The sequence below is a fragment of the Rhinolophus hipposideros genome, assembly GCF_964194185.1.
Source record: "Rhinolophus hipposideros genome assembly, chromosome: 15".
NCBI lineage: Eukaryota > Metazoa > Chordata > Mammalia > Chiroptera > Rhinolophidae > Rhinolophus > Rhinolophus hipposideros.
Window position 1 is genome coordinate 23,172,293 of NC_138061.1, and position 21,109 is coordinate 23,193,401.

Sequence of the window (21,109 nt, forward strand, 5' to 3'; positions counted from 1 at the left end):
CGATGTTGACCAGTTCCCAAATTAGATACCATTTTGGCTTAAATTTAATTCAACACGGAGCATTAACGATACGCCAGGGCCCCATATATATTCACACCATTTGGCTCTGACGTGTCTACAGGCCAGTGTTGTTTTCTCGTGTCAGGTATCTGTGCACCCCCTCAATCTGTATGTTGAAAAACTCACTGTCCCCTTGATGTTGGACAAAGAGACAAGACACTTAGAAAATTCACTTTAATCTTATATTTGTAATTTAAGTTACTTTTTTCTGAACAGTTAAAAAAAAAGCAAAACACACTCTATTATCATGATCCTAGGTTGTGAACATAATTGGTACATTGACTACACATCACCAAAACATAATCACAAAAGTCAAAGCAGTCAGTACTTAAGTCGAGAGAACAAAGGGCTCAACATCTGTTGCCAGGCCTGCCCCTAGTGGGAGCCCAGTGAGAAGCCCTCAGAAGTCTGGGGTGGGCTTGAGTGATCACTAATTTGGGACGGTAACAGTTTCCTTGGTACCCAGAGGTCTAATCTTCCTTGTTGGTCTTTCCTTCGGTGTCCAAGAAGGGAAAGGGATAGAGGGGAGGTGATGCTTTATAATACTATTTACTACACTCATCCTTAAACACAGACACGGCCAATCAGCAGCTAAAAGTCAGCTGGAGAGCACACAGTTTAGATACCATCTGCCTCTAGGAAATTTCAGATCATTGGTACTCAACTTCCAACACAGAGGTTTCAGGATACCAATGCATTAAGTTCTACCTGAAATCAAGTAGCCATAATCATGCCCTTTTGGTTTCTTTCCTCAGTTAAAGAATTCTGAAATCACAGATGAACTACAGGTAAAAGAAACAAGCAGCAAAGCTCAGCTGGGTTGCCCTAAGACATGGCTGTCTTTCTGGCACCGATTGTGTTGAGACTGTGGAGAAAGTCAGGGGCTCTGGGCTGTCCGTGGTCAGCTGTGTGGCTGGAGCCCAGGGAGAGGGACTCAGCCTGCAGGCCCTCGGTGCACGTGTTAGACGTGAGAGTCGTTATTCTAGGACGGTGGAGAGGAAGGCAAGGAGAAGCACGGGCACCTTTCTATGTTCTTCAGCTTGAACTCACCCAAACAGGGAAGATCAGAAATGTGTGACTTTACTAAGTCATATGGCAAACCTGATGACCAAAGGACTTGATGGTCACAGGTGGTGGTGGTGACCTAAGCACCCCTTTTCCCACCTGGAAGTACCTTGGATTCCTTGAGAATCCGGCTTGTAGCCTAGCCCCACAGGCTGGCACTATTCTGGATTGGACTGCTCCCCCTTCAGGTAGGAAGGTATTACCATCTAAGGTAAATGGAGGGTGCCAAGGTCAACAAAACCAAGGCATTTAATCTAATTCCAGGAAAGAAAAAAATCGCCCTAATTATTTCCAATATACCCCACCCTTTCCACCCCAAGCCCTTTGTTTCCATACACGGTCAAATGGTAAGAAGGAGATCAACCCCAGCTGTTTAGACCAATGGATAGATACCAAGAGACAGCAACGGAGAAGAGTGCGTACTTCTCTTCAGCTTTTGATTTTACAAAAGAAAAAGGATTTTTCTTAGGCAGAAAACAGAACGATTTCAGGGTCCCAGGGTCTTTTTCAGTTCGGAAACACGTTATGAGGGCCAGACTTTATTATTTGTCAATAGAGTTCCAGAGAGTCCCTGTCTCTGAAGTTTCTGGTAAAGAATCACCAGAAAGAATTTTGCCAAGGGACAAATGTAAAAGGCTTCCCATTCACAATTCCCATTTACTTTCAAACTGCACATAGGAAAGTAAAAGGATGTTCTCGAGTGGAAATACACACACGTGCAGCAAGGCATGCTGGTTTTGTCCATGCAGCCTCAGTATGAAGGGAAAGCTTGCACGCATCCCAGAGCCTGCATGCACACACCCCTTCCCCACCTTGGAAGGGGCTTCCTCCCACCTTTAAGAAATGTTTCTTTCAGGCCCACATTGAAATTTTAGTGAGAAGAGACTAATCTACAATGGAGACATTTTATTTCAGAGCCCAGAGACACCGCCAATTCCTTTTCTACCATTCCTTTAAATGCGTTGAGACTTTCTTTGTTTCTCTTTTTAAAAAGGTCAAACTTTACATTTATTCTAGCCCAGTTGGGGATTAGTGATAATCAATTCCCACTGAAATCATGCAGAGATGGTAAGTGGGGTTTACCTTCTCTGGAAATGAACTTCTACCTACCTGATTATTTCTTCTACAATGAACTGGTAAATGACCCCCAGAGCTGAGAATGTGACTGACTCAAGTTTTTCAGACCACTTAACTTCATTCCCATTTCATCAGCAGCAAAGGACAACTTGGAGAATATCCTCAACGGAGCTAATGGCTCCAGACTGCAGGGCCCACCTCAATCTCATTTATGATGTACTGGACAAGCTTTGGAACAATCTCAGAAACAATCTACTTTCAACTGAACCTAGATGGGAGAGCAAAACCCCGGGCACCAATGAATATTCAACAGCTTCCACTTTTGAACAGCAGCATATAACAGAAGGGCTAGTAAAATTATGGCTGTTGGACAATATTTTGAAATAGCTTAAAATCCGTGCTTCTTTAATGCCTGGCCTGTGGTTTTCAGGGCTGACAGCCCTCCGCCTCATCTATGGCAGAATCCCTAACCAATCATAAGCCATTAATAGTCAACACAATAGACAGGAACCCTGATAGTGACTAGATAGAAAACGTTTCTCTGTAGCGTTTGGGTAGTTGGGAAGGGAATTACACTCAGAAAATATTTCCTAGGCAATGATATATCATTACACCAGAAAGTATTTTCTGAATGTTAACCTGGAACTAAAGGCTTAAAAGCACTCATAAAGCAGGAATGAAAAATGCATATGCAAAACCTGCTTTTTAACGTGTAATTTTAAAAGGAAAGATACCCTCTTTTTTTGGGAAGAGGATACCTTCTTGCAAATCAGAGGTAAGAGTGAAGATGGCTTTCTCTCCCCCCTTCCTCTGCTAAACTAAAGGTGGTCTGGCTTTGAGGTCACCTGCAACTGGCTCCCATCCTGCTTTGATCAGGAATGGACACAATGGGCCTGAAGCTCAGCTTCTAAGGGAAACTCGAGGCAGTGCTACGGCCTTTAGAGGGCGTGTCCACGCCACCTGAAGTGGCGGTGGAGGGCTGCTCCTGCCCAGGAAACAAGGGGCACAGGGTGGCAGTATGCCCTAACGCTCCCAGGGTGGGGTGGCACACGTGCCGTACACCGACAGGCCATAGCTGCCTTTCAAGTGGCTGGGTCAGCTGCGGCCGTGCTGAGGCCCATTTGTTTATGCTGTTCACCAGGTGCCAGAGAAACTTGACTGGTTGGGGAGAGTGGAGAGTCAGTAAGACCTGGAGGAGGAAGAAAAGTAAAGAGGAGGCAGTTTCTGCCCCACAATAAACCCTGTGTGCCAGACTTCACCCTGATCTGTTCTCTCTGGCAGCTTTGCCCTTTGTAAATACCAGGTTTGGGAAAAGCAGAAGGTTCTGCAGTGTAAGGTTGAGATGATTAGCTTGATTTTTGAGAAATGATATTTACTGACCTAAATGAAAAAGAAATCAACTTTTACTCCTGGCCACCTCTTAAGCCACTGACTGCGGTCTTGGCAAAGATGCAGGCGCCCGTGTGTGAACCATGACGCAGAACGCACCGAGCCACTGGCTCTGGCCATTTCAAACCTTTCTGTAGGCTGAGCCTTACCAGTGATTTAAGATGAAGTACAATGCTTTTTATTACACATCTAATTGTTAATGAGAGGAAATGCAATCAGCAACTCCTTTCCACACTCTACATGGAATCAAGGAGACTGCTGAGTCCAGAAAAGATGTGGTCATTGATGGAGCCCAGGAAATTTCTGCTCCCCACCTTTTTTTGGGGGCAGCGGGGTGCGTATTAGGAGAAGAGAGAAGAGTTGCAAATATGATGAGAGTACCATGTCTGAGAACCCACTGTTGTCACATAGAGTCACTTGCAGCAAAAGCCTAGGTTTGAAATTCTGACTGAACAGCATTTAACTCTTCCAAGTGTTGCATTTTCTAGCTGATTTGTCTCATGCTAACTGAGGATACTCTCTTCATACTCTTTCTTCCCAGGTGCAGAGAAACAGGTTGAAGGGGAGTGGAGGGAGGGAGGAAAGAGGGACAGAGAGAGAGATGGAAGGAAAGAGACCCAATCTTCCAGTGTGCGCATTCTTGTCTCTCGTGCCCCAGAGGCTGTACAGACAGCTGTCTCCGCTTAAGCACAGGGGGGCTGCACCTATCTTGCCAGGCGCTGGGCATTCCTGTAGTTCATGGGGAGACACTGGGCGTTGTCTGGCTGGAAGGTGCACCCCCTAGAAGTGGGTCTCTCCCAGCAGGCTATATCGGGAAACTGGTTCTTCTGCTTAATAGCAAAGCAAGAGAGATTCTGGCAAAACACTAAATATATTTATAAGTCATCTTTGTCTGGAACCAAGTAAGGGAAAAATGAGTGCAGAGGGGAAATGAGGAGGGGAAGTGAGGTGAGGTTTCAAAGTTCCAATCATTCATGAAAGATAAAAGACATCTTCTGATAGCAGCACGGAAGCAGTCAGCTGTGCTGAGCAGACCCTCCTGGGTCGACTGCAGACCGACTGGGTCCCAACAGGAGTCTCAAAGCCCCGCTCCTCGGCTAGTCTGGGGAAAGTGGGTAGTATTTGATTCTTACTGTTGTTGCTCATCTTGGTATTGGCAGATACGTTAAATACCGCAACTTTAATGAGTCCTGTGTGAAAACAGAGCAAATAGTCATTAGTCCCTTTCCCTGTATTTCTCACTTGCTCTATAAGGAAAAGAATATTAACTTAGTGTCAGTTGGGAGACGGGCTCAGAAGTCCTTCTTCATGCCCTCTTTCTGCCTGTGCTGAGCAGGAGCTCCTGTCAAAGGCTAGGTGGTCGGTGTGGGAGCTTTGCGGGGCTCACTGACATGCTCAGGGCACACTGCTCACACACGACTGATGTCTTGAGATTAAGGGTGACTATGGAGGGTGTAGCAGCAAGCTGTCACCTGCTCCCTATAAAGGCACAGCAGGGAGGGCCGTTCTAAGGTTCTGGCCCTGAGCAGCTTCCAAAACCAGATGTGTAGGTGGTGGCTGCTATGTGGCCTAGGGACTAAGGCAGAGCTTGGGACTAGAGACGCACATTTTAGAGCCATCCACACTGAGCTGAGAACTGAAGCCTGGGGAAGAGACAAGACAGCCAAAGGGAACTTAGATAAGGAAGAAAGGCCCGAGACAGACTCATAGGAGATCTGTGTTTTAGAAGTGAGAGGAGAAGGATACATAAGCAGTAAGAGAACCAGGAAGAATATTAAAAATGGCGAAATGGATAGATATCTCAGGAAGAGAAAATTTTGGCAAAAGGGGATAGGTAACATGATGATTACAATATTAATATTAATGACCACTTTTTACCCAGGGCTTGTTATGTGCTAGGCACTGTGCAAAGTACTAAGAATTTTACACATAACATTTCAATGCAATCCTCACAACAGCTTTGTGTAGTAGGTACTGCAACCCTCAGTTTACTAATAAAAAAACCAAAGCTCTGGGAAGTTAGTTGCCCAAGGGCACACAGCTAGGACTGTCACTCAGGCCTGCCTGTGTGACCTGGTTGAGGACGCTGAGGGACGAGGAAGCTGTGTGTCCTCCGTGAGAAGTGAGCCCAGCAGGGTACGAACCACCCCACTCAGAAGAACCACTGCCAAAAGGTGTGCAGGAAAGTGTACTACACGTGTACTTCTGCCGTTAAAAACTGAGGCAAGCATGGGAAACAAGAAATCGTAATGATGGCAACGTTCCCCAGTAGTAGTACAATTTCCCCAAACCAACAATAACCCAATTAAAGCATCTGATCTGCTTAGGACACAAGGTATGGTCTGAATATACCATAATATAGATAGAGACGAATTTTACCATCTTTTCCTGCCTCAGAGGGAGGACGAAGGCTTGAGTGGGAGAGTACACGGAGTTCTCACCAATTCCAAAGCTACTTCCAAGGTCTAAGGACAGTTCTTTTCATTTTTTGAGAAGGTGGGGATTGGAAATAAGGATAAAAAAAGCTACCTTTTATAATCAAATGACACTGACAAGACAGAGCTGTGAGAAATCAGCATATTTCACCATGAGATTTTCCCATTTGCACATGAGATTATCTACCTGATTAAAAGGGTCTCTATTATAGGTACTGGTTTGATCTGGGAAATACAAAACCATAGGCTTTTGGGTTGTTACTCTTAGTTTTGAAACTGATTCAAATCTCTTACTTTCTCAACAATCCTATTAGATAACTGGGGCAGGAATCATTCGTTCTATACGAGGGTCATTTAAATCTCATTCAAGAATCATCCAGAACTGAGGCTGCCTACCTGGATGAAGGCAGCCTCCAATACACAGCCCTAGTCCTGTCTCACATTGTGGACTCCCCTTGCCTTCCAGGACTTGGAGAAGTAAAGGACAAGAGAAGGCTCCATGGACTAGCAATATTCCTCAGAGCCAATATTCCGTCTCCTACCCACAGTGCTACGCACACAATTATTTTCATACCTGGGCAAGTGTGAGGTCGGTGTGTGATTATTTATCTGGAGATATAGGTGTATGTGCGAGAAGGGGAGCGGGGAGGGTCAGCTTGGGCAGCTGGATCATTTAGAAAGTCCCAGATGAGGATTGTGTCATCATGTGAACTACTGACAATCTGGAATTCGTCAAACTGGAGTCGGAAAACTCTTCCAGAATGCTCCTAAAGAAGCAGAAACAAAAACTTTTGAGCTACTCGAAATCAAAAGGACACAAATTCAGCAACACGTCAGGAGGAGTCTATGAAAAGGCTATTTTATGCTGATAAATTTCTCTGTTTAGTTGTTTCAAGAACACAGAGAAAAAACTTACTGTGGATTAAAGGCATGATAGAAAAGTCAAATATTGGGCAGTTGATTTCAAACACAATCAAAATAATATTCACTAGAGCTGAGTCACCAGTATGCTAGTTTCTCATTGCTAGCTCTCCTTAGGCTGAACAAAACCACCCCTCAGTGACTCCCTTGCTTTATCCTCTCTCTGTATCTCTAGGATTCTTCTACCATCAGAGGCCAAGGCTTGATGAGCAGTCAATGGTGTGCTGGTAAATGTTTATCAATGAACTCTCCCCAATTTGTGAAAAGCATTTGCACATTTTCATGGTGTAAAAATTCCTAGCCTGGCCAACTTCAAGCTACCGTGGGAGGTCAACGAGCTTGCAAAATTCATGAAAATTTAACATTTGGCTCTCATAAGCAGTTATGCCTATTTAGCACACCACTGTAGTAACCACCACCCTGATCACTTCCAGCATCCCAAAAAGTACTCTCATGCCCTTTACTAACTAGTCAATACTACCTTCCCCCTGATGCTACCGTGTTTCCCCAAAAATAAGAACGAGTCTTATACTGTATTTCCCCCAAAATAAGACCGGGTCTTACATTAATTTTTGCTCCAAAAGACGCATTAGGGCTTTTTTTCAGGAGATGTCTTATATTTTCATGTACAACAATGTACATTTATTCAAATACAGTCATGTCATCTTCTTCTGGAACATCGTCATAACGTACTAAATGCATCCGTCTGGCTGATGATCTAACCGGGGCTTACTTTTGGGGTAGGTCTTATTTTCGGGGAAACATGGTATTATCAATTCATTTTTCCTGTTCTTCAATTTCATATAAATATACTCATTAACAGCATGTGTTCTTTTTTCCTGATTTCTTTTGTTCAACAGTATAAGATTCCTCTCTGTTACTGCACGTAACAGTAGTTATCTTTTTCTTATTACTTGGTTGATATTCCATGACATGAACACAGTACAACTTCTCATTTCTCCTGTGGTGGACATATGGACTGACTAGTTTTGGCTATTATAAATAAAGCTGCTATAGATATTTATGTACATGTCTTTTGATGGATATATGCTCTCATTTCATCTAGGAGTAGAACTGCTGGGCCATGGAGTAGGTGCATGTTTAGCTGTAGCAGATACGGCAAGACAGTTTTTTAAAAGTTGTGCCAATTTATACTCTCACCAGCCATGTATCAGAGTTCCAGCTGCTCCACATCTTCAACAAATTGATACTGTCAATCTTAAATTTTAGCTATTTTGGTAGATCTATAGTGGTACTCTACTGGAGTTTTAATTTGCATATTTCTTTAAGAAGTTGAGGCAATTCCCCTTTATTCTTAGTTTGCTGAGTTTATCATGAATGGATGGTGGATTTTGCCAAATACCTTTTCTGCATCTACTGACATAAACATGTGCTTTTCTTCTTTAGCTTTCTGATGTGATGGATTACATTCATTGATTTTTGAATATTAAACCTGTTTTGCATAACTGGAATAAATCCCATTTGGTCATGGTATATAATTCTTTTTACACATTGTTGAGTTCAATTTGCTAATATTTTGTTGAAATTTATTTTAAGTTACTTCATTTTATGGGCATATTACTACCTTTTAAATAATTTCAGAAATTATCCTTATTGTGAAATCACTAAACATAAGGAGGAGTGACAAGACCACACGAGTATGCAAATATCTCTTTGAAATCCTGCTTTTGATTCTTTTGGATATATTGTGTACCCAGAAATGGGAATGCTGAATCCTCTGGTAATTCTATCTTTAATGTTCTGAGGTACTGCCATACTGTTTTCCATAGCGGATGTACCATTTTACATTCTTTACAAGATGCAAATGAGCTCATAGATGAGCATCTGTGTGCATGAGACATATTGGTCTGCAGTTTCCTTTTCTTGTAATAGCTTTGTCTGGTTTTGGTATTAGGGTAATGCTGGCCTCGTAAAATGAGTTAGGAAGTGTTCACTCTGCTTCTATCTTCTGAAAGAGACTGCAGAGAACTGGTATAATGTCCTCAAACATTTGGTAGAATTCACCACTGAACCCATTTGTGCCTGGTGCTTCCTGTTTTGGAATGTTATTAATTATTGCGTCAATTTATCTGATAGGTATAGGTCTATTCAGACTGTCTGTTTCTTCCAATGTGAGTTGTGGAAGATTATATCCTTCAAGGAATTGGTCCATTTCATCTAGGTTATCGAGTTTTGGGGCATAAAGTTGTTCATAGTATTTCTTTATTATTATCCTTTAAATGTCCATGGGATCTGCAGTGATGCAAAGTTGTGTTTAACATTCAAAAATCAATGTAATATACCAATTAACAGAATAAAGGTGAAAATGTGAGATCATCTCAATGGATGCAGAAAAAAGCATTGAACAAAATCCAACATCCATTTCTAATAAAAACTCTCAGCAATCTAGGAATAGAAAGGAACTTCTTAATCCCCTGATAACAGGTGTCTATGAAAAACCTATAGCTAACATATATGTATAGGGGTGGCAGGTTAGCTCAGCTGGTTAGAGTGTGGTGCTGATAACACTAAGGTTGCCGGTTGGATCCCCACATGGGCCACTGTGAGCTGTGCCCTCCTTAAAAAAAAAAAGAAAAAAAAGAAAGTAACATATATGTACATACATGTGTATATAAAATGGTGAAAGATCAAATGCCTTTTTCCCAAGATAAGGACATGCACTCTTACCGATTCTTTTGAACATTGTACTGAAGGTCTTAGTCAAGACAACAAAACAAGAAAGAGAAATGAAAGGTACACAGATTGGAAAAGAAGTGAATTTCTATATACTTGAAATGAACAATCCAGGTATTGAAAATTTACAATAGCATTAAAAATATGAAATACTTAGGGATTAAATATGATAAAAGATGTATAGGACCTTTATACTGGAAGCTATAAAACATTGCTGAGAAATTTTTAAAAGACCTAAACAAAAGGAGAGATTACTGGGTTCACAGCAGTGAAGTCAATTCTCACCAAGCCAAACTGATCTAGATTTAACACAATCCCAGTAAAAATCGCAGATGTTTTTTGGGTGTGAGGAGGGTGGGGTGGAGGCTGAAATTGGCAAACAGACTAAAAATTCACATGAAAATTCAAAGGACCACAAAGACTTTAAAAAAGAACAAAGTTGAGACCAAAGTTACACTACTTGATTTCATGAGTTATTAAAAAGCTAGTTATCAAGATAGTATGATACGGGTATCAAGATAGACAAAAATATCAATGGAAATGAATAGGTCCATAAAGTAGACCCACACATATGTAGTCAATTGGTTCTTGACAAAGCTGCAAAGGCAATTCAGAGGAAAAGGATAGTCTTGGATAAATGTACAAGAACAACTGGATATCCACGTGAACCTTGTACCACCCACAAAACTTAACTCAAAATGAATCATAGACCAAAATGTAAAACCTAAAACTATAAAATTTCTAGAAGAAAATACAGGGGAAAAAAAAAATCTGTGTGACTTTGGATTAGGCAAAGATTTATTTTTTAGGTATAATATCAAATACAATCTAAAATAGAAAAAGTTGGTAATTGGACTTAATCAAAGTCAAGAATTTACGCTTTTCAAAAGAAATCTTTTAAGAGAATGATAAAACAAAAACAAAATGGGTATCCTAAATATGTAAAGAAATACCGAAACTCAATAAGGAAACCACTCAATTTAAAAAACAGACAACAGATTCAGACACTACACCAAAGTAGATATATGGATGGCAAATAGACACTTGAAACAATGTTCAACATTATTAACACTGGATATGCAAATTAAGATCAAAATGAGGTACCACCTTGCATTTATTAAAATGACTCAAATTGAAAAGACTATCCTAAGTATTGGCAAAGATGTAGAGTAATTGGAACTCCCATGCACTATTGAACTATAATGTTAAACGGTACAATTGCTTTGGAAAACAGTTTAACAGTTTCTAAAAACATTAAACATACATTTACCATATGACCTAGCAATTCTGCTCCTAGGATTTACCCTGAAGAAATGAAAGCATATGTTCACACAAAGACTTGCACATAATATTTATAGAAACTTTATTTGTAATAGCCAAAAATTGGAAACAATCCAAATTTTCATCAACTGGCAAGGATAAATTGTGGTATAACCAACCATACAATGGAATACTACTCAGCAATTTTTAAAAAGGAATGAACAATTGATATACATCAATAACATGGGTGAATCTCAACATAATTATACTTAATGAAAAGAGGCGAAAAAGAATACACATTGTCTGATTCCATTAATTAAACCTTAGAAAATGCAACTGACCAACAGCAGATCAGTGGTTGCCTGGGGAATGGAGCAGGCGGAAGTGGGCGGAATGGGAAAGAGGGATTAATAGGGGGCATGGAGATATGTTCGTTATCTTGGTTGAAGTCATGGTTTCATTGGTATGTATATATGTCAAAATTTATTAAATTATATATTTTAATTATGTACACTTTATTGCTGTCAAGTATATTTCAATAAATCTGTTTTTAAAAACTTAAGACAACTCAATAAACAAGGACAAGATTTGAACAGACACCACAAAAGATAAGCACATGAAAAGATGTTCTACACCACTAGTTATTACAGAAATGCAAATTAAAACTATAACCACTACTCACTCACTCAAATGCCTATAATTTTTTTTAAAAACTGACAATACCAAGTGCTGTCAAGGATGTAGAAAAATGGGACTCTCATACACTGTTAGTGGAAATGTAAAATGGTTTGCATTTGCAAACTCCCAAAATGTAACTTTGTAAAAAAGCTTACTGTGTTTTCCTCAAAAATAAGACCTAGTCAGACAATCAGCTCTAATGTGTCTTTTGGGGCAAAAATTAACATAAGACCCGGTCTTATTTTACTATAAGACCGGGTATAATATAACATAACATAACATAACATAACATGATATAACGTAACATAACGATATGATACAATACTGGGTCTTATGTAAGACCGGGTTTTATATTAATTTTTGCTTTAAAAGACACATTAGAGCTGATTGTCCAGCTAGGTCTTATTTTCGGGGAAACACAGTAGTAGTTCTTTCAAATTTAAACATACACTTATCAAAGGACCCAGAAATTGCACTTCTAGGTATTTACACAGGAGAAATGAAAGCAATATGTACACACAAATACCTGTATAGGAATGTTTTCAGTATCATCAAAAACTGGAAACATTCTAAATGTCCTTAAACTGGTGAATGAATGAGCAAATTGGTTTATCCACACAATGCAGTATTACTCAGCAACAAAAAAGAACAAGGTACTAACACTCGAACAAATCTCAAATGAAGTGAAAAGAGCCAAAGACAAAAAAGCTACATACTGTATGACTTAATTTCTATGACATTTCATAAGATAGCAAAACTATAGGGGCAGAAAACAGATGAATAGTGGCTAGGCATGAGTCTAAGGGGCATAATTTTGGGAGGGTGACAGAAATTTTTTATTTTAACTTGATTGTGGTATTTATACACAGAAGAACACTAAAAATGGGGCAAATTTTGCTGTATGTAAATTATACTTTAAAAACCAGACTTAGATTAATTGTAAATGAATCCATTTTTTTAAAAACATGTGAAACATGAAGATAAAGCATGTCTGGTGCTGAAAAAACTGAGCTTTAAATCCAACAAGGAAGACAAAGAAATGTATCTCTGTCTTCTCCAGAGCAGAGACTACCTCAATTTTGAGCCAGAATTTACAACACTGGGGCTTCAAATGCTTGCTCTCATCTTTCCTTGAATTGTGCAACAGATTCTGTCCTCCCTGGTGCCCCACCTAATATTCTTTTTCTCATGGAAGCAGCTTTTAACCTTAGGACATTTCATAATCCAGGTCTTTGGCAAACACCAAATGATAAAGAATTTAGTGCTTTCGAAGGTGATACTCCTTTTGAGTCACTCTTTTTCCCCAAATGTCAAGATGTTCAGGTAAGGGGGTATGTGTGGAATAAAAAAGAGAGGATTTGAGTTGCTGGAGGCAGCGTGCCTTGGAATAGGACACAGAACTAAGGGGCTAAGCAGGGGGTTCACGCAGACGCCCACGACACTTTTTGCAGGCACAGGTGTGCAGATCCTCAGATTCTGGACAGGTTCCAATTTGAGTAATTATGTTCTTTCTCCCTAAGTGCCCCCTACTGTTTCTGGTGGATACAGAATTCTTATTCACTTCCTGTACTAAACTGATGTGTAAAGTTGCTGTGCAGCTGTTAAACAGCTGCCACATTCCTCTCCATAGATAGTCTCTAAAGCACTTTTGGATGAAAGGCATTATATAAACATATTTTATTATCATGTATTGGTTGTCTTTCCACTTAGTAGGTTTTGTGAGGTTCTAACTATCAAATCCAGATCTATACTCCACAGCATATCAATGTTTAATTTCTTCTCCTTCCTGCTCCCCAACTCCCTCCAAACAACAAGACTCTTACCACAAGGGTCCGTAGACAGAGAGTCCCTGTAGGAGCACGGGGGTCCAAAGCAGCTACAAGATCCCACACTTTAATTTTTCTAAAGATCAAAAAGGGGACAAAAATCTTAGTTAAAAGCGAAATTAAGGGAACACAAGAAGAATAGCAAAAAGTCATGACAATAAATATGTATGGTGAATATAGTTTATATGATAAATGCAGCTCACAGAAGTATATACAAATGTTTTTGTTTTGGAGACTTGGTTCTTCATTCATTCATGGGTAGAGGTTATCGGTCTTAACAGGGGGAAATGTACGTGATTAACCTATAAATGAGAAACAGGTTAGCTCTCACCAAACTGATGAAGGCAGTGAGCAGTCAAGTTACCCCATACTTTGGGCCAGGAGACCTTACACATTGGACCTCTTAATGATATGAGAGATCACTTAGACCTAGAAACCTGTAACTCTGAGGATCTTCTTTCTAGTCAGTGCTAAGCATGGCCCAGGTCACATGTACTAGATGACTGAGGTACATTTAAAGAGCTCTGTAGTTTATATAAACAAATCCTTATATTTTTATTTAAATAAGAAAAGTTTAGCCCTTCTAAAAATTAATTATGGGTCATGTCTCCTCAAGGCAAATAAAAGACAAAACCCAAGAAAAGTGGGTACAGATCAAAACCAAGGGAATGAGAAAATATAACCGTGGACCTAGCTAGAACATGTCATCACATCCTTGAACAATTTCCCAAGGGTATGCAAGTGATGGCTGACTCAAAGCAGAAAAGTAGGTCTGCTACCCTTCCTGGTGCTTGAGTTGTTTTAATATATCAGTATAGGCAGCTCACACACTAAGACAATGTTGTTAAGTTAGTTTCTGATATTTAAAAAGCTGCCAATATTTGAACTATAGCCTTCTACTCCAAATCAGGTACCTTGACAAGAAGAAATGATAAAGAGGCCTTCATAAGTGAATACACTCTTGTAAGAATTTACTATGAGCTTGATCGGCATTCCTAGACATGGGTTCCATCCACAACATGAATGGATTCTATAAATCACTGGAAATTAGACTGAAGAAAATAAAGATGACTGAACTCATCATAACTGAAATGCTAGAAGAAGGGATAAAACAAGAGAGCTGCACTTCTAGGAATCATTCAAAGATATCAAAATTCAAGACCCTACCACACTAAGTCCCAGATATTGCCCTCCAATGTTTCAGTTTTATTAATAAGTCACTATTTTATATGCACATCCTGTTATACTAGGTTTGGCCAGTTCTTTGCTTCTTTGGCAAAACAGATAAATATAGAACCAAAAAAATGAAATATTAATAAAAATCACAAGCAAACAAGTGCAACTAAGTGATTGGGAATAATATTTTGGAAAAGAGTAAGCAAAATGGCGAACATATAGATTAGACACAAGAACTATTCTATTGAGTCCTTTCTGTGAAATCTGTAATCTTTTAGAGAAAAGGAAAGGCTATATTTAACATCCTAAGGCAGGAGGGATTCAGATGTGGATTTTTTTTTTTAACCCTGTTAGCAAACTCACCCATCATACGCCCCACTGACTATCCTCTTATTATCAAATCGAATACAGCGCACCAATTCCTCATGGCCTTCTAATACTCGTAAACATGCACCACATTCTATGTCCCATAATCTGGAAAAGAAAATTGAGTTAAGTGAATTTTCATGTATTCTTTTATAAGCTTGGGATGTTTTAAAATAACACACTTTATGTCTTTTAAAAATCCACAAAAATAAATCAACACCTATACAAAAATGTACTGCTTTCAATGTAATTTACTTCCTTTCTGCCATATAACTCATGTAGAAAAATGTATGATTTAAGTTCAAATACAGTATATATTTTCAAGCACAATGCTTTATATAATTCTGTAATCAGGATCTCTAAGGCATAAAAAGGATGGGGCCGGCCCGGTGGCTCAGGCGGTTAGAGCTCCATGCTCCTAACTCCGAAGCCTGCCGGTTCGATTCCCACATGGGCCAGTGGGCTCTCAACCACAAGGTTGCCAGTTCAGTTCCTTGACTCCCTCAAGGGATGGTGGGCTGCGCCCCCTGCAACTAGAAACGGCAACTGGACCTGGAGTTGAGCTGCGCCCTCCACAACTAAGACTGAAAGGACAACAACTTGACTTGGAAAAAAGTCCTAGAAGTACACACTGGTCCCCAATAAAGTCCTGTTCCCCTTCCCCAATAAAATCTTTAAAAAAAAAATAAAATAAGAAAAAAATAAAAATAAAAATAAAAAGGATGAATTCAATGCACACAGCTGCCTGTGAAGGAAATGACTAAGCCAAGAAAAGTAATGTTTCCTGAAATCACCAGTAAGAATGAGATGAAAAGTGTCAGTGACATCATGCCCTCACAAAGTATGTCCGTCCACCTCTTTCACTGAGGACAATCTCTGCTTTCCCCCACTATCTAGGACAGTCTTTCTCATGTAACAGAAATGCAAAGCAAGTTCTCAAAAACTTTTATATACTAATATAAAAAAACTGTATGCTTTCAGACTAATCCAAACAATTTCTAGGAATGAAAATTTCCTTAGACATAACAATAACTCTGTTGTTTTTTTAATGGCCTTTTCATCCTCTCAGTATTTCTTTGAAGGAAGGAAGAGGATCGATAAATTGTCCAAATTCTATTCATATACGTGTCATTCATCTTTGTGAAGGGAAAACACCCAAAATACTTCAATTTGTGGATTCTTTCTAATCTCAAAGACTGGTAATTCCCTGGCCAATTATGCAATGCTAAGAAAACAAACCGCACAATTTCCAGTAGGGAAACAAATCTTTTTCTTTCTTTTTTTTTTAATTTTAGAAACAGTGGCAGAGAGAAATGGCCTTTAGCTATTTATTAGTACTTTTCAACTGTAGATAGGTGAAATTGAATGGCAAGGGCTTTCAACCTCAATCTAATTATCTCTCCTGCCCACTTCCTCATTGAAGCAGTACCTTTTAAATAGGTCTATCTGGTGATAAAACTATTACAGGAAGGAAACACACCAACAAAAGGCTTTGCTATGCTGCCTCTCTGCTTGGGGCAAACTTTTCACCTGTAAGAAGCTACAGAAAGGAAAATGATTTTATTATAAACATACCACAGTTGAAGATGTGTTTGCACTGTGCACACACAATGAATGGCAGGATAACAGTGATCCCTTCTGCTGCTCACCTGATAGTGTTGTCAGATGAGCCACTCACGACCAGTCTGTCTCTGTACTGCAAACAGGCAATGCCACGTTTGTGTCCATTTAAGGTCCTTACAAATTCACAAGTACTTGTGTTCCATACCTGAAACAGAAAATAGCATTTGGCAGTTGATTTGACCCTTTCATTAGTAAAACCTATGGCAACTGGAGTCTTGGGGAAGTAGAAAACAGGACTGAACCAATAGGGAGAAGTCAACTTCTCAAGTCAAATGGAACCAGACCAAACCAATGACAAGTTTGATTCATGATAGTATAGGGCTCATTGGTTGCTATCACGAGGATTCCTCAAACTGACTTACTTTTATGGTGTTAGTCTGGTCTTGCAGACAAATTTTCTTGAACCTAAATTTATCCCTGCCCTTCTTACACTCACCATTATTTATAATAATAAAATACTAACCAAAATTGTCTCATTACCTTTTTACATAAAGACTAGTATCTGAATTAAACAGTGATGTTTAAATATGAAATAGCCTGTGATCATATTTTCACATGAAGTCCCCTACTCTAAGTTGGAGACTTATTGAAAAATGCTTTATTACCTTTATGGTCCTATCCCCAGATGCAGAAACAATGTACTTGTCATCGAAGTCTACAACATTGACGGCAGCGCGGTGTCCGACAAGCACCCTCCGGAGGGTGATGTCAGTTGGGGAGGCCATATCCCATACAGCAATGGAACGGTCTTTGGAGCAGGTCACCATCATGCCGTTATTGAAACGCAAGTGCAGGACTGCTTCACAATGGTGAATCAACGTGTTTAGCATTTCACCTGTATTTACATCCCACACCCTGGAACAAACAACATTAAGAAGGTTATCTGAGATTTTGATGGAACATACATTACCATCTATTACCAGTATTTGACCACTGCAGATTCCATCCTTGCGGCCCCGTTTTCATAGATATATTATACCCTATTGTTCTTTTGCAACTTTGAAGTTGAGCTGAGGTAAAGAGTACTGATGAACCATGGAGAAGTGGTAGATAGAGGTCTGGGTTGAAAAAGTGAAAAAAGGAAGGGGATGAGATGCTGCCAGTGTGACGTACTTAAGACACACCACTTGAAATCTGGACAAGTGGAGGAGGTAGGAATGAGGTAGCACCATCACCTATAATTGGACCCAGACTTCAAGATGATTATAAAACTTCTGGTACCATTAATAAGACATTTAAAACTGGGAATCTGATTAATAACAGCAGCATCAGTGGACAGCCCAAAGGAAATAGAAGTGATATAGGCCGAGAAGCCTCTGTAACAAGCTGACTTAGTACTATGGATCTGAGCTTGATGACCCTGAATCTTACATGTCACCACACAGATTAAGGACCAAGATTACCTGGCCCCTAAGTCTACAACCTCTTTTCTGTGCTTTGATTGGTGGAAGGAATGAGAATAGCCATTCCACAGCAAACATGGGCTTCACATCAGAGCACGGGGCCCTTGGATAGCCGGAGAATTTTGTGTGATGATATACAGCATTTGACTTTGATTACTCTATTTTTGTATATTTACTTCGTTTTTTATAACACATTTTATTTCCTTTTCCAGTTTAACCCCCTTTTTGAGAAATCATTTTTTTCCCTTATCCTATAAATGATGTTAACCTCTACAATGTTTCAGCTTCCTTGAGGCACTCCACAAGCACCAATAAATGTTAAATGTCGATAACTATAAGAACTGAGTTTGCCATGCCTTTAAGTCAAAAGATAAGAAATAGGAACAGCCTTTTCTATTCACAGAGGATATCTGAGAATGGTAAGCATTTAACTTCAGAGAATCTAACAATGCAGTTAACTGTTTTTCTATTTTTTTTAAAGTTACTTTTGATGCATTATGTTTGCTAAATCCTTTAGCTTAAGGCAAAATTCCTAACATAGGTTTCCAGCCGTGCTGCTGGTACCCAGAACTCAAGCTACACTGGACTCCAGCAGCATAATGGCTGTGTCATCAAATCACTAATGCCTCTGGAAATTGAAGGCCCCTCCCTTAGTGATGCTTGCAATTAAAAACTGCAGGGACAGCAGGGGAGGGGCTGGCAAAGAGAAAGCATTGCTCACCTGTACAAATTTTAAAAGAGAGAACGCGTGTCTGCACTACAGTTATAGCCACCTGAAAGGAAGGCTTCATTCCATTCATGTCATTCCCGTGAGATGGTTTTTATAAAGAACGCAAGGTTTACCAAGTTTCTACAATGGACGATTACCCCAAATCAAAATAGAATATGTAGTTTCTTACATGTACAAAAATGTAAACTAACCTTAATCATTCCTAATTCAAGTTTTCTAGCTGTAGATTGACACAATGAGGGGGTGAGCTGATGGTTTATTCTTGTTTAGTTATGCAGTTTCAGAATTGTGTTCATGCAGATATATACAGAATGGCTATTGATGACAAAGAACAGAGCGGATCTGGCATTTCAGAGTTCAAAAGATTGTTTGAAATTTTCTACCTGACTGTAGAATCCGATGATCCAGTTATGATCACCCTCTCGTCATACTGGAGACACAGCACAGAACCCGTGTGGCCTGTGAGAATTCGCCTGCATTCCAATGTGCTTTTATCCCAGATCTAGGATGGCAAATAAGATCCTTTTGATCACTGTGATAATGGGGTGCTGCAGAGACTTGCTAGCTCTATTATGTGTTTGATTCCCCAAAAGAATCAAAGCCCAGAGGAGTGTGGAATGCGTTCTTTTCTCCAGGTATAGTGAGCACCTAGATATACGTGGCTTTAGTACTAATGCAGACTTGATCCTTTTCATCAAGGAACGGGAGTAACCTACAATTATGTGACGGCCAAGAGAGTAGCCCATTCAGTGCACTTCAAGAAGAGAATTTAACAATCCCTTCTGGGGGGTTGGGGTGGGACGCAGCTCTCTATCCTTTAAGGAAATAATTTTGGCTCTGGGACCGAAAACAATCTAAAAATGCTCACTTACTTCCTGGAAATAATACTTAAAATTTATGCTTTGGATTGCTTACTGAATGTGATCAACCTTCACTCCTTCCCACAACTGAAGAGATCTCACCTTGATTGTGTTATCTCGAAGGCCGCTTACTATCTTCTGATCATCATACTGTAAACAGTAAACACCTTTGCTGGTTTCACTTCGGCAGTGGATTCTCTGTAAACTATGTCTTCCACATCTCCAATTAGATTCTATTGTCTGAGAAGAAGGAATGGTAAAGATGCAGGCAGCAATTAAGAAAGGACCAGAACTAAACTCTTAGCTGACTTTCATGGCAACCAATGACAAATGCTCAATGCTTCACTCTATTGGATATACAGAACTTAAGGCAAACTAACAAAAAAAAAGCCACTATTTAAAATTATAAAATATTTTTCCATTTGTAAAGTAATTCAAGATTTATTTTCTAGAAGTCTCCTGCATATAACTCGTTCAATTAAATAATAAACCTGGTGGAAGGAGACTGCTCACCGACAGAGAGAAAGCTATAAACCACATGAGGTTATGTGCTCAGTGCTCTTCCTACATACGCAGTGGCCATTTCTACCAGTGAACTTCCATGGAGGCTCAATTCAGATCATATCTGAATATCAGGTTATAAGTACAACTTTAGGAGTCTCTCTATTATATGAAGACATCACAGTCTCTCTCTCTCTCTCTGTCTCGTCTATTTATCTACCAGTAAACAACTTACAAACACAAATTTTTGCCTGGCAATTCACTATATTTTACCTACTCTATTCTCTTATTAAGAAATTGATTTTTAATTTACATTAATAAACATTGTTTGCTGTAACAATGCTGTTACTTAAAAATACTGATGATTCTCTAGTGTTTGGCAAATACCCAAATATACATAGATTCTTACCTCAATGTCTTGTATAATTTTAGGATAAAGTGCTCTATAAAAAGAGTTGGGAGGAGCATTCCCATCAGGAGGTTTGTTTTTGAATAAATATTGTCCCCTAAAAAATACAAATATTTCCAATAAAAATCATATAATGCATTCACAAGGAACTTCACATTTCTTCCAAGTGTTTTCACAGTTACCATTTCATATAGTCTCCATAACTAGCCTGGAGAGGCATGAAGTTAAGTCCGATTTCAGGAGTCTCACATCAAGGAGTCACTTTCTGAGCTCTAAGGAACTGGGCTAACATTGATTTGCTTTTGGGCAAAACATGATGATTTCCAGTGTAGAACATGAGTGTCAAGCCTTCAGAAATATTATAATGTCAGTACATAAACAGAATATATATACCGTGTTTTCCCGAAAACAAGACTGGGTCTTGTATGAATTTTTACTCCACAAGATGCAAAATGATTTTATTCCAAAAATCATGCTAGGGCTTATTTTCCGGTTAGGTCTTATTTTCGGGGGAAGCACGGTATATACATATACATATAAAATCAGAATTCATCTATTGGTCTGTCAGCCCTTTGGATAGACAGAAAATTTTGTTAGTGACGGTAACTATTATTACCTTTGCACTAGGCATATGCC

General features: G+C 39.4%; 1 protein-coding gene across 15 annotated transcripts in view; it reads right to left on the reverse strand.

The window, feature by feature from the left end:
- Positions 1 to 228: 228 nt before the first annotated feature.
- Positions 229 to 21,109, reverse strand: part of BTRC (beta-transducin repeat containing E3 ubiquitin protein ligase) — a 165,687-nt gene continuing 144,806 nt past the window's right edge. For all 15 annotated transcript variants that reach the window (XM_081074630.1, XM_081074629.1, XM_081074638.1 and 12 more), the window contains 9 exons: positions 20,474 to 20,570; positions 19,666 to 19,803; positions 19,087 to 19,205; positions 17,176 to 17,425; positions 16,597 to 16,715; positions 14,945 to 15,055; positions 13,403 to 13,481; positions 6,601 to 6,793; positions 229 to 4,781 (listed from right to left, as the gene is read on the reverse strand). In XM_081074630.1, coding sequence (XP_080930756.1) covers positions 6,632 to 6,793; positions 13,403 to 13,481; positions 14,945 to 15,055; positions 16,597 to 16,715; positions 17,176 to 17,425; positions 19,087 to 19,205; positions 19,666 to 19,803; positions 20,474 to 20,570 — 1,075 coding nt within the window. In that variant the 3' untranslated portion in view covers positions 229 to 4,781; positions 6,601 to 6,631. The remainder of the gene's footprint in view (positions 4,782 to 6,600; positions 6,794 to 13,402; positions 13,482 to 14,944; positions 15,056 to 16,596; positions 16,716 to 17,175; positions 17,426 to 19,086; positions 19,206 to 19,665; positions 19,804 to 20,473; positions 20,571 to 21,109) is intronic.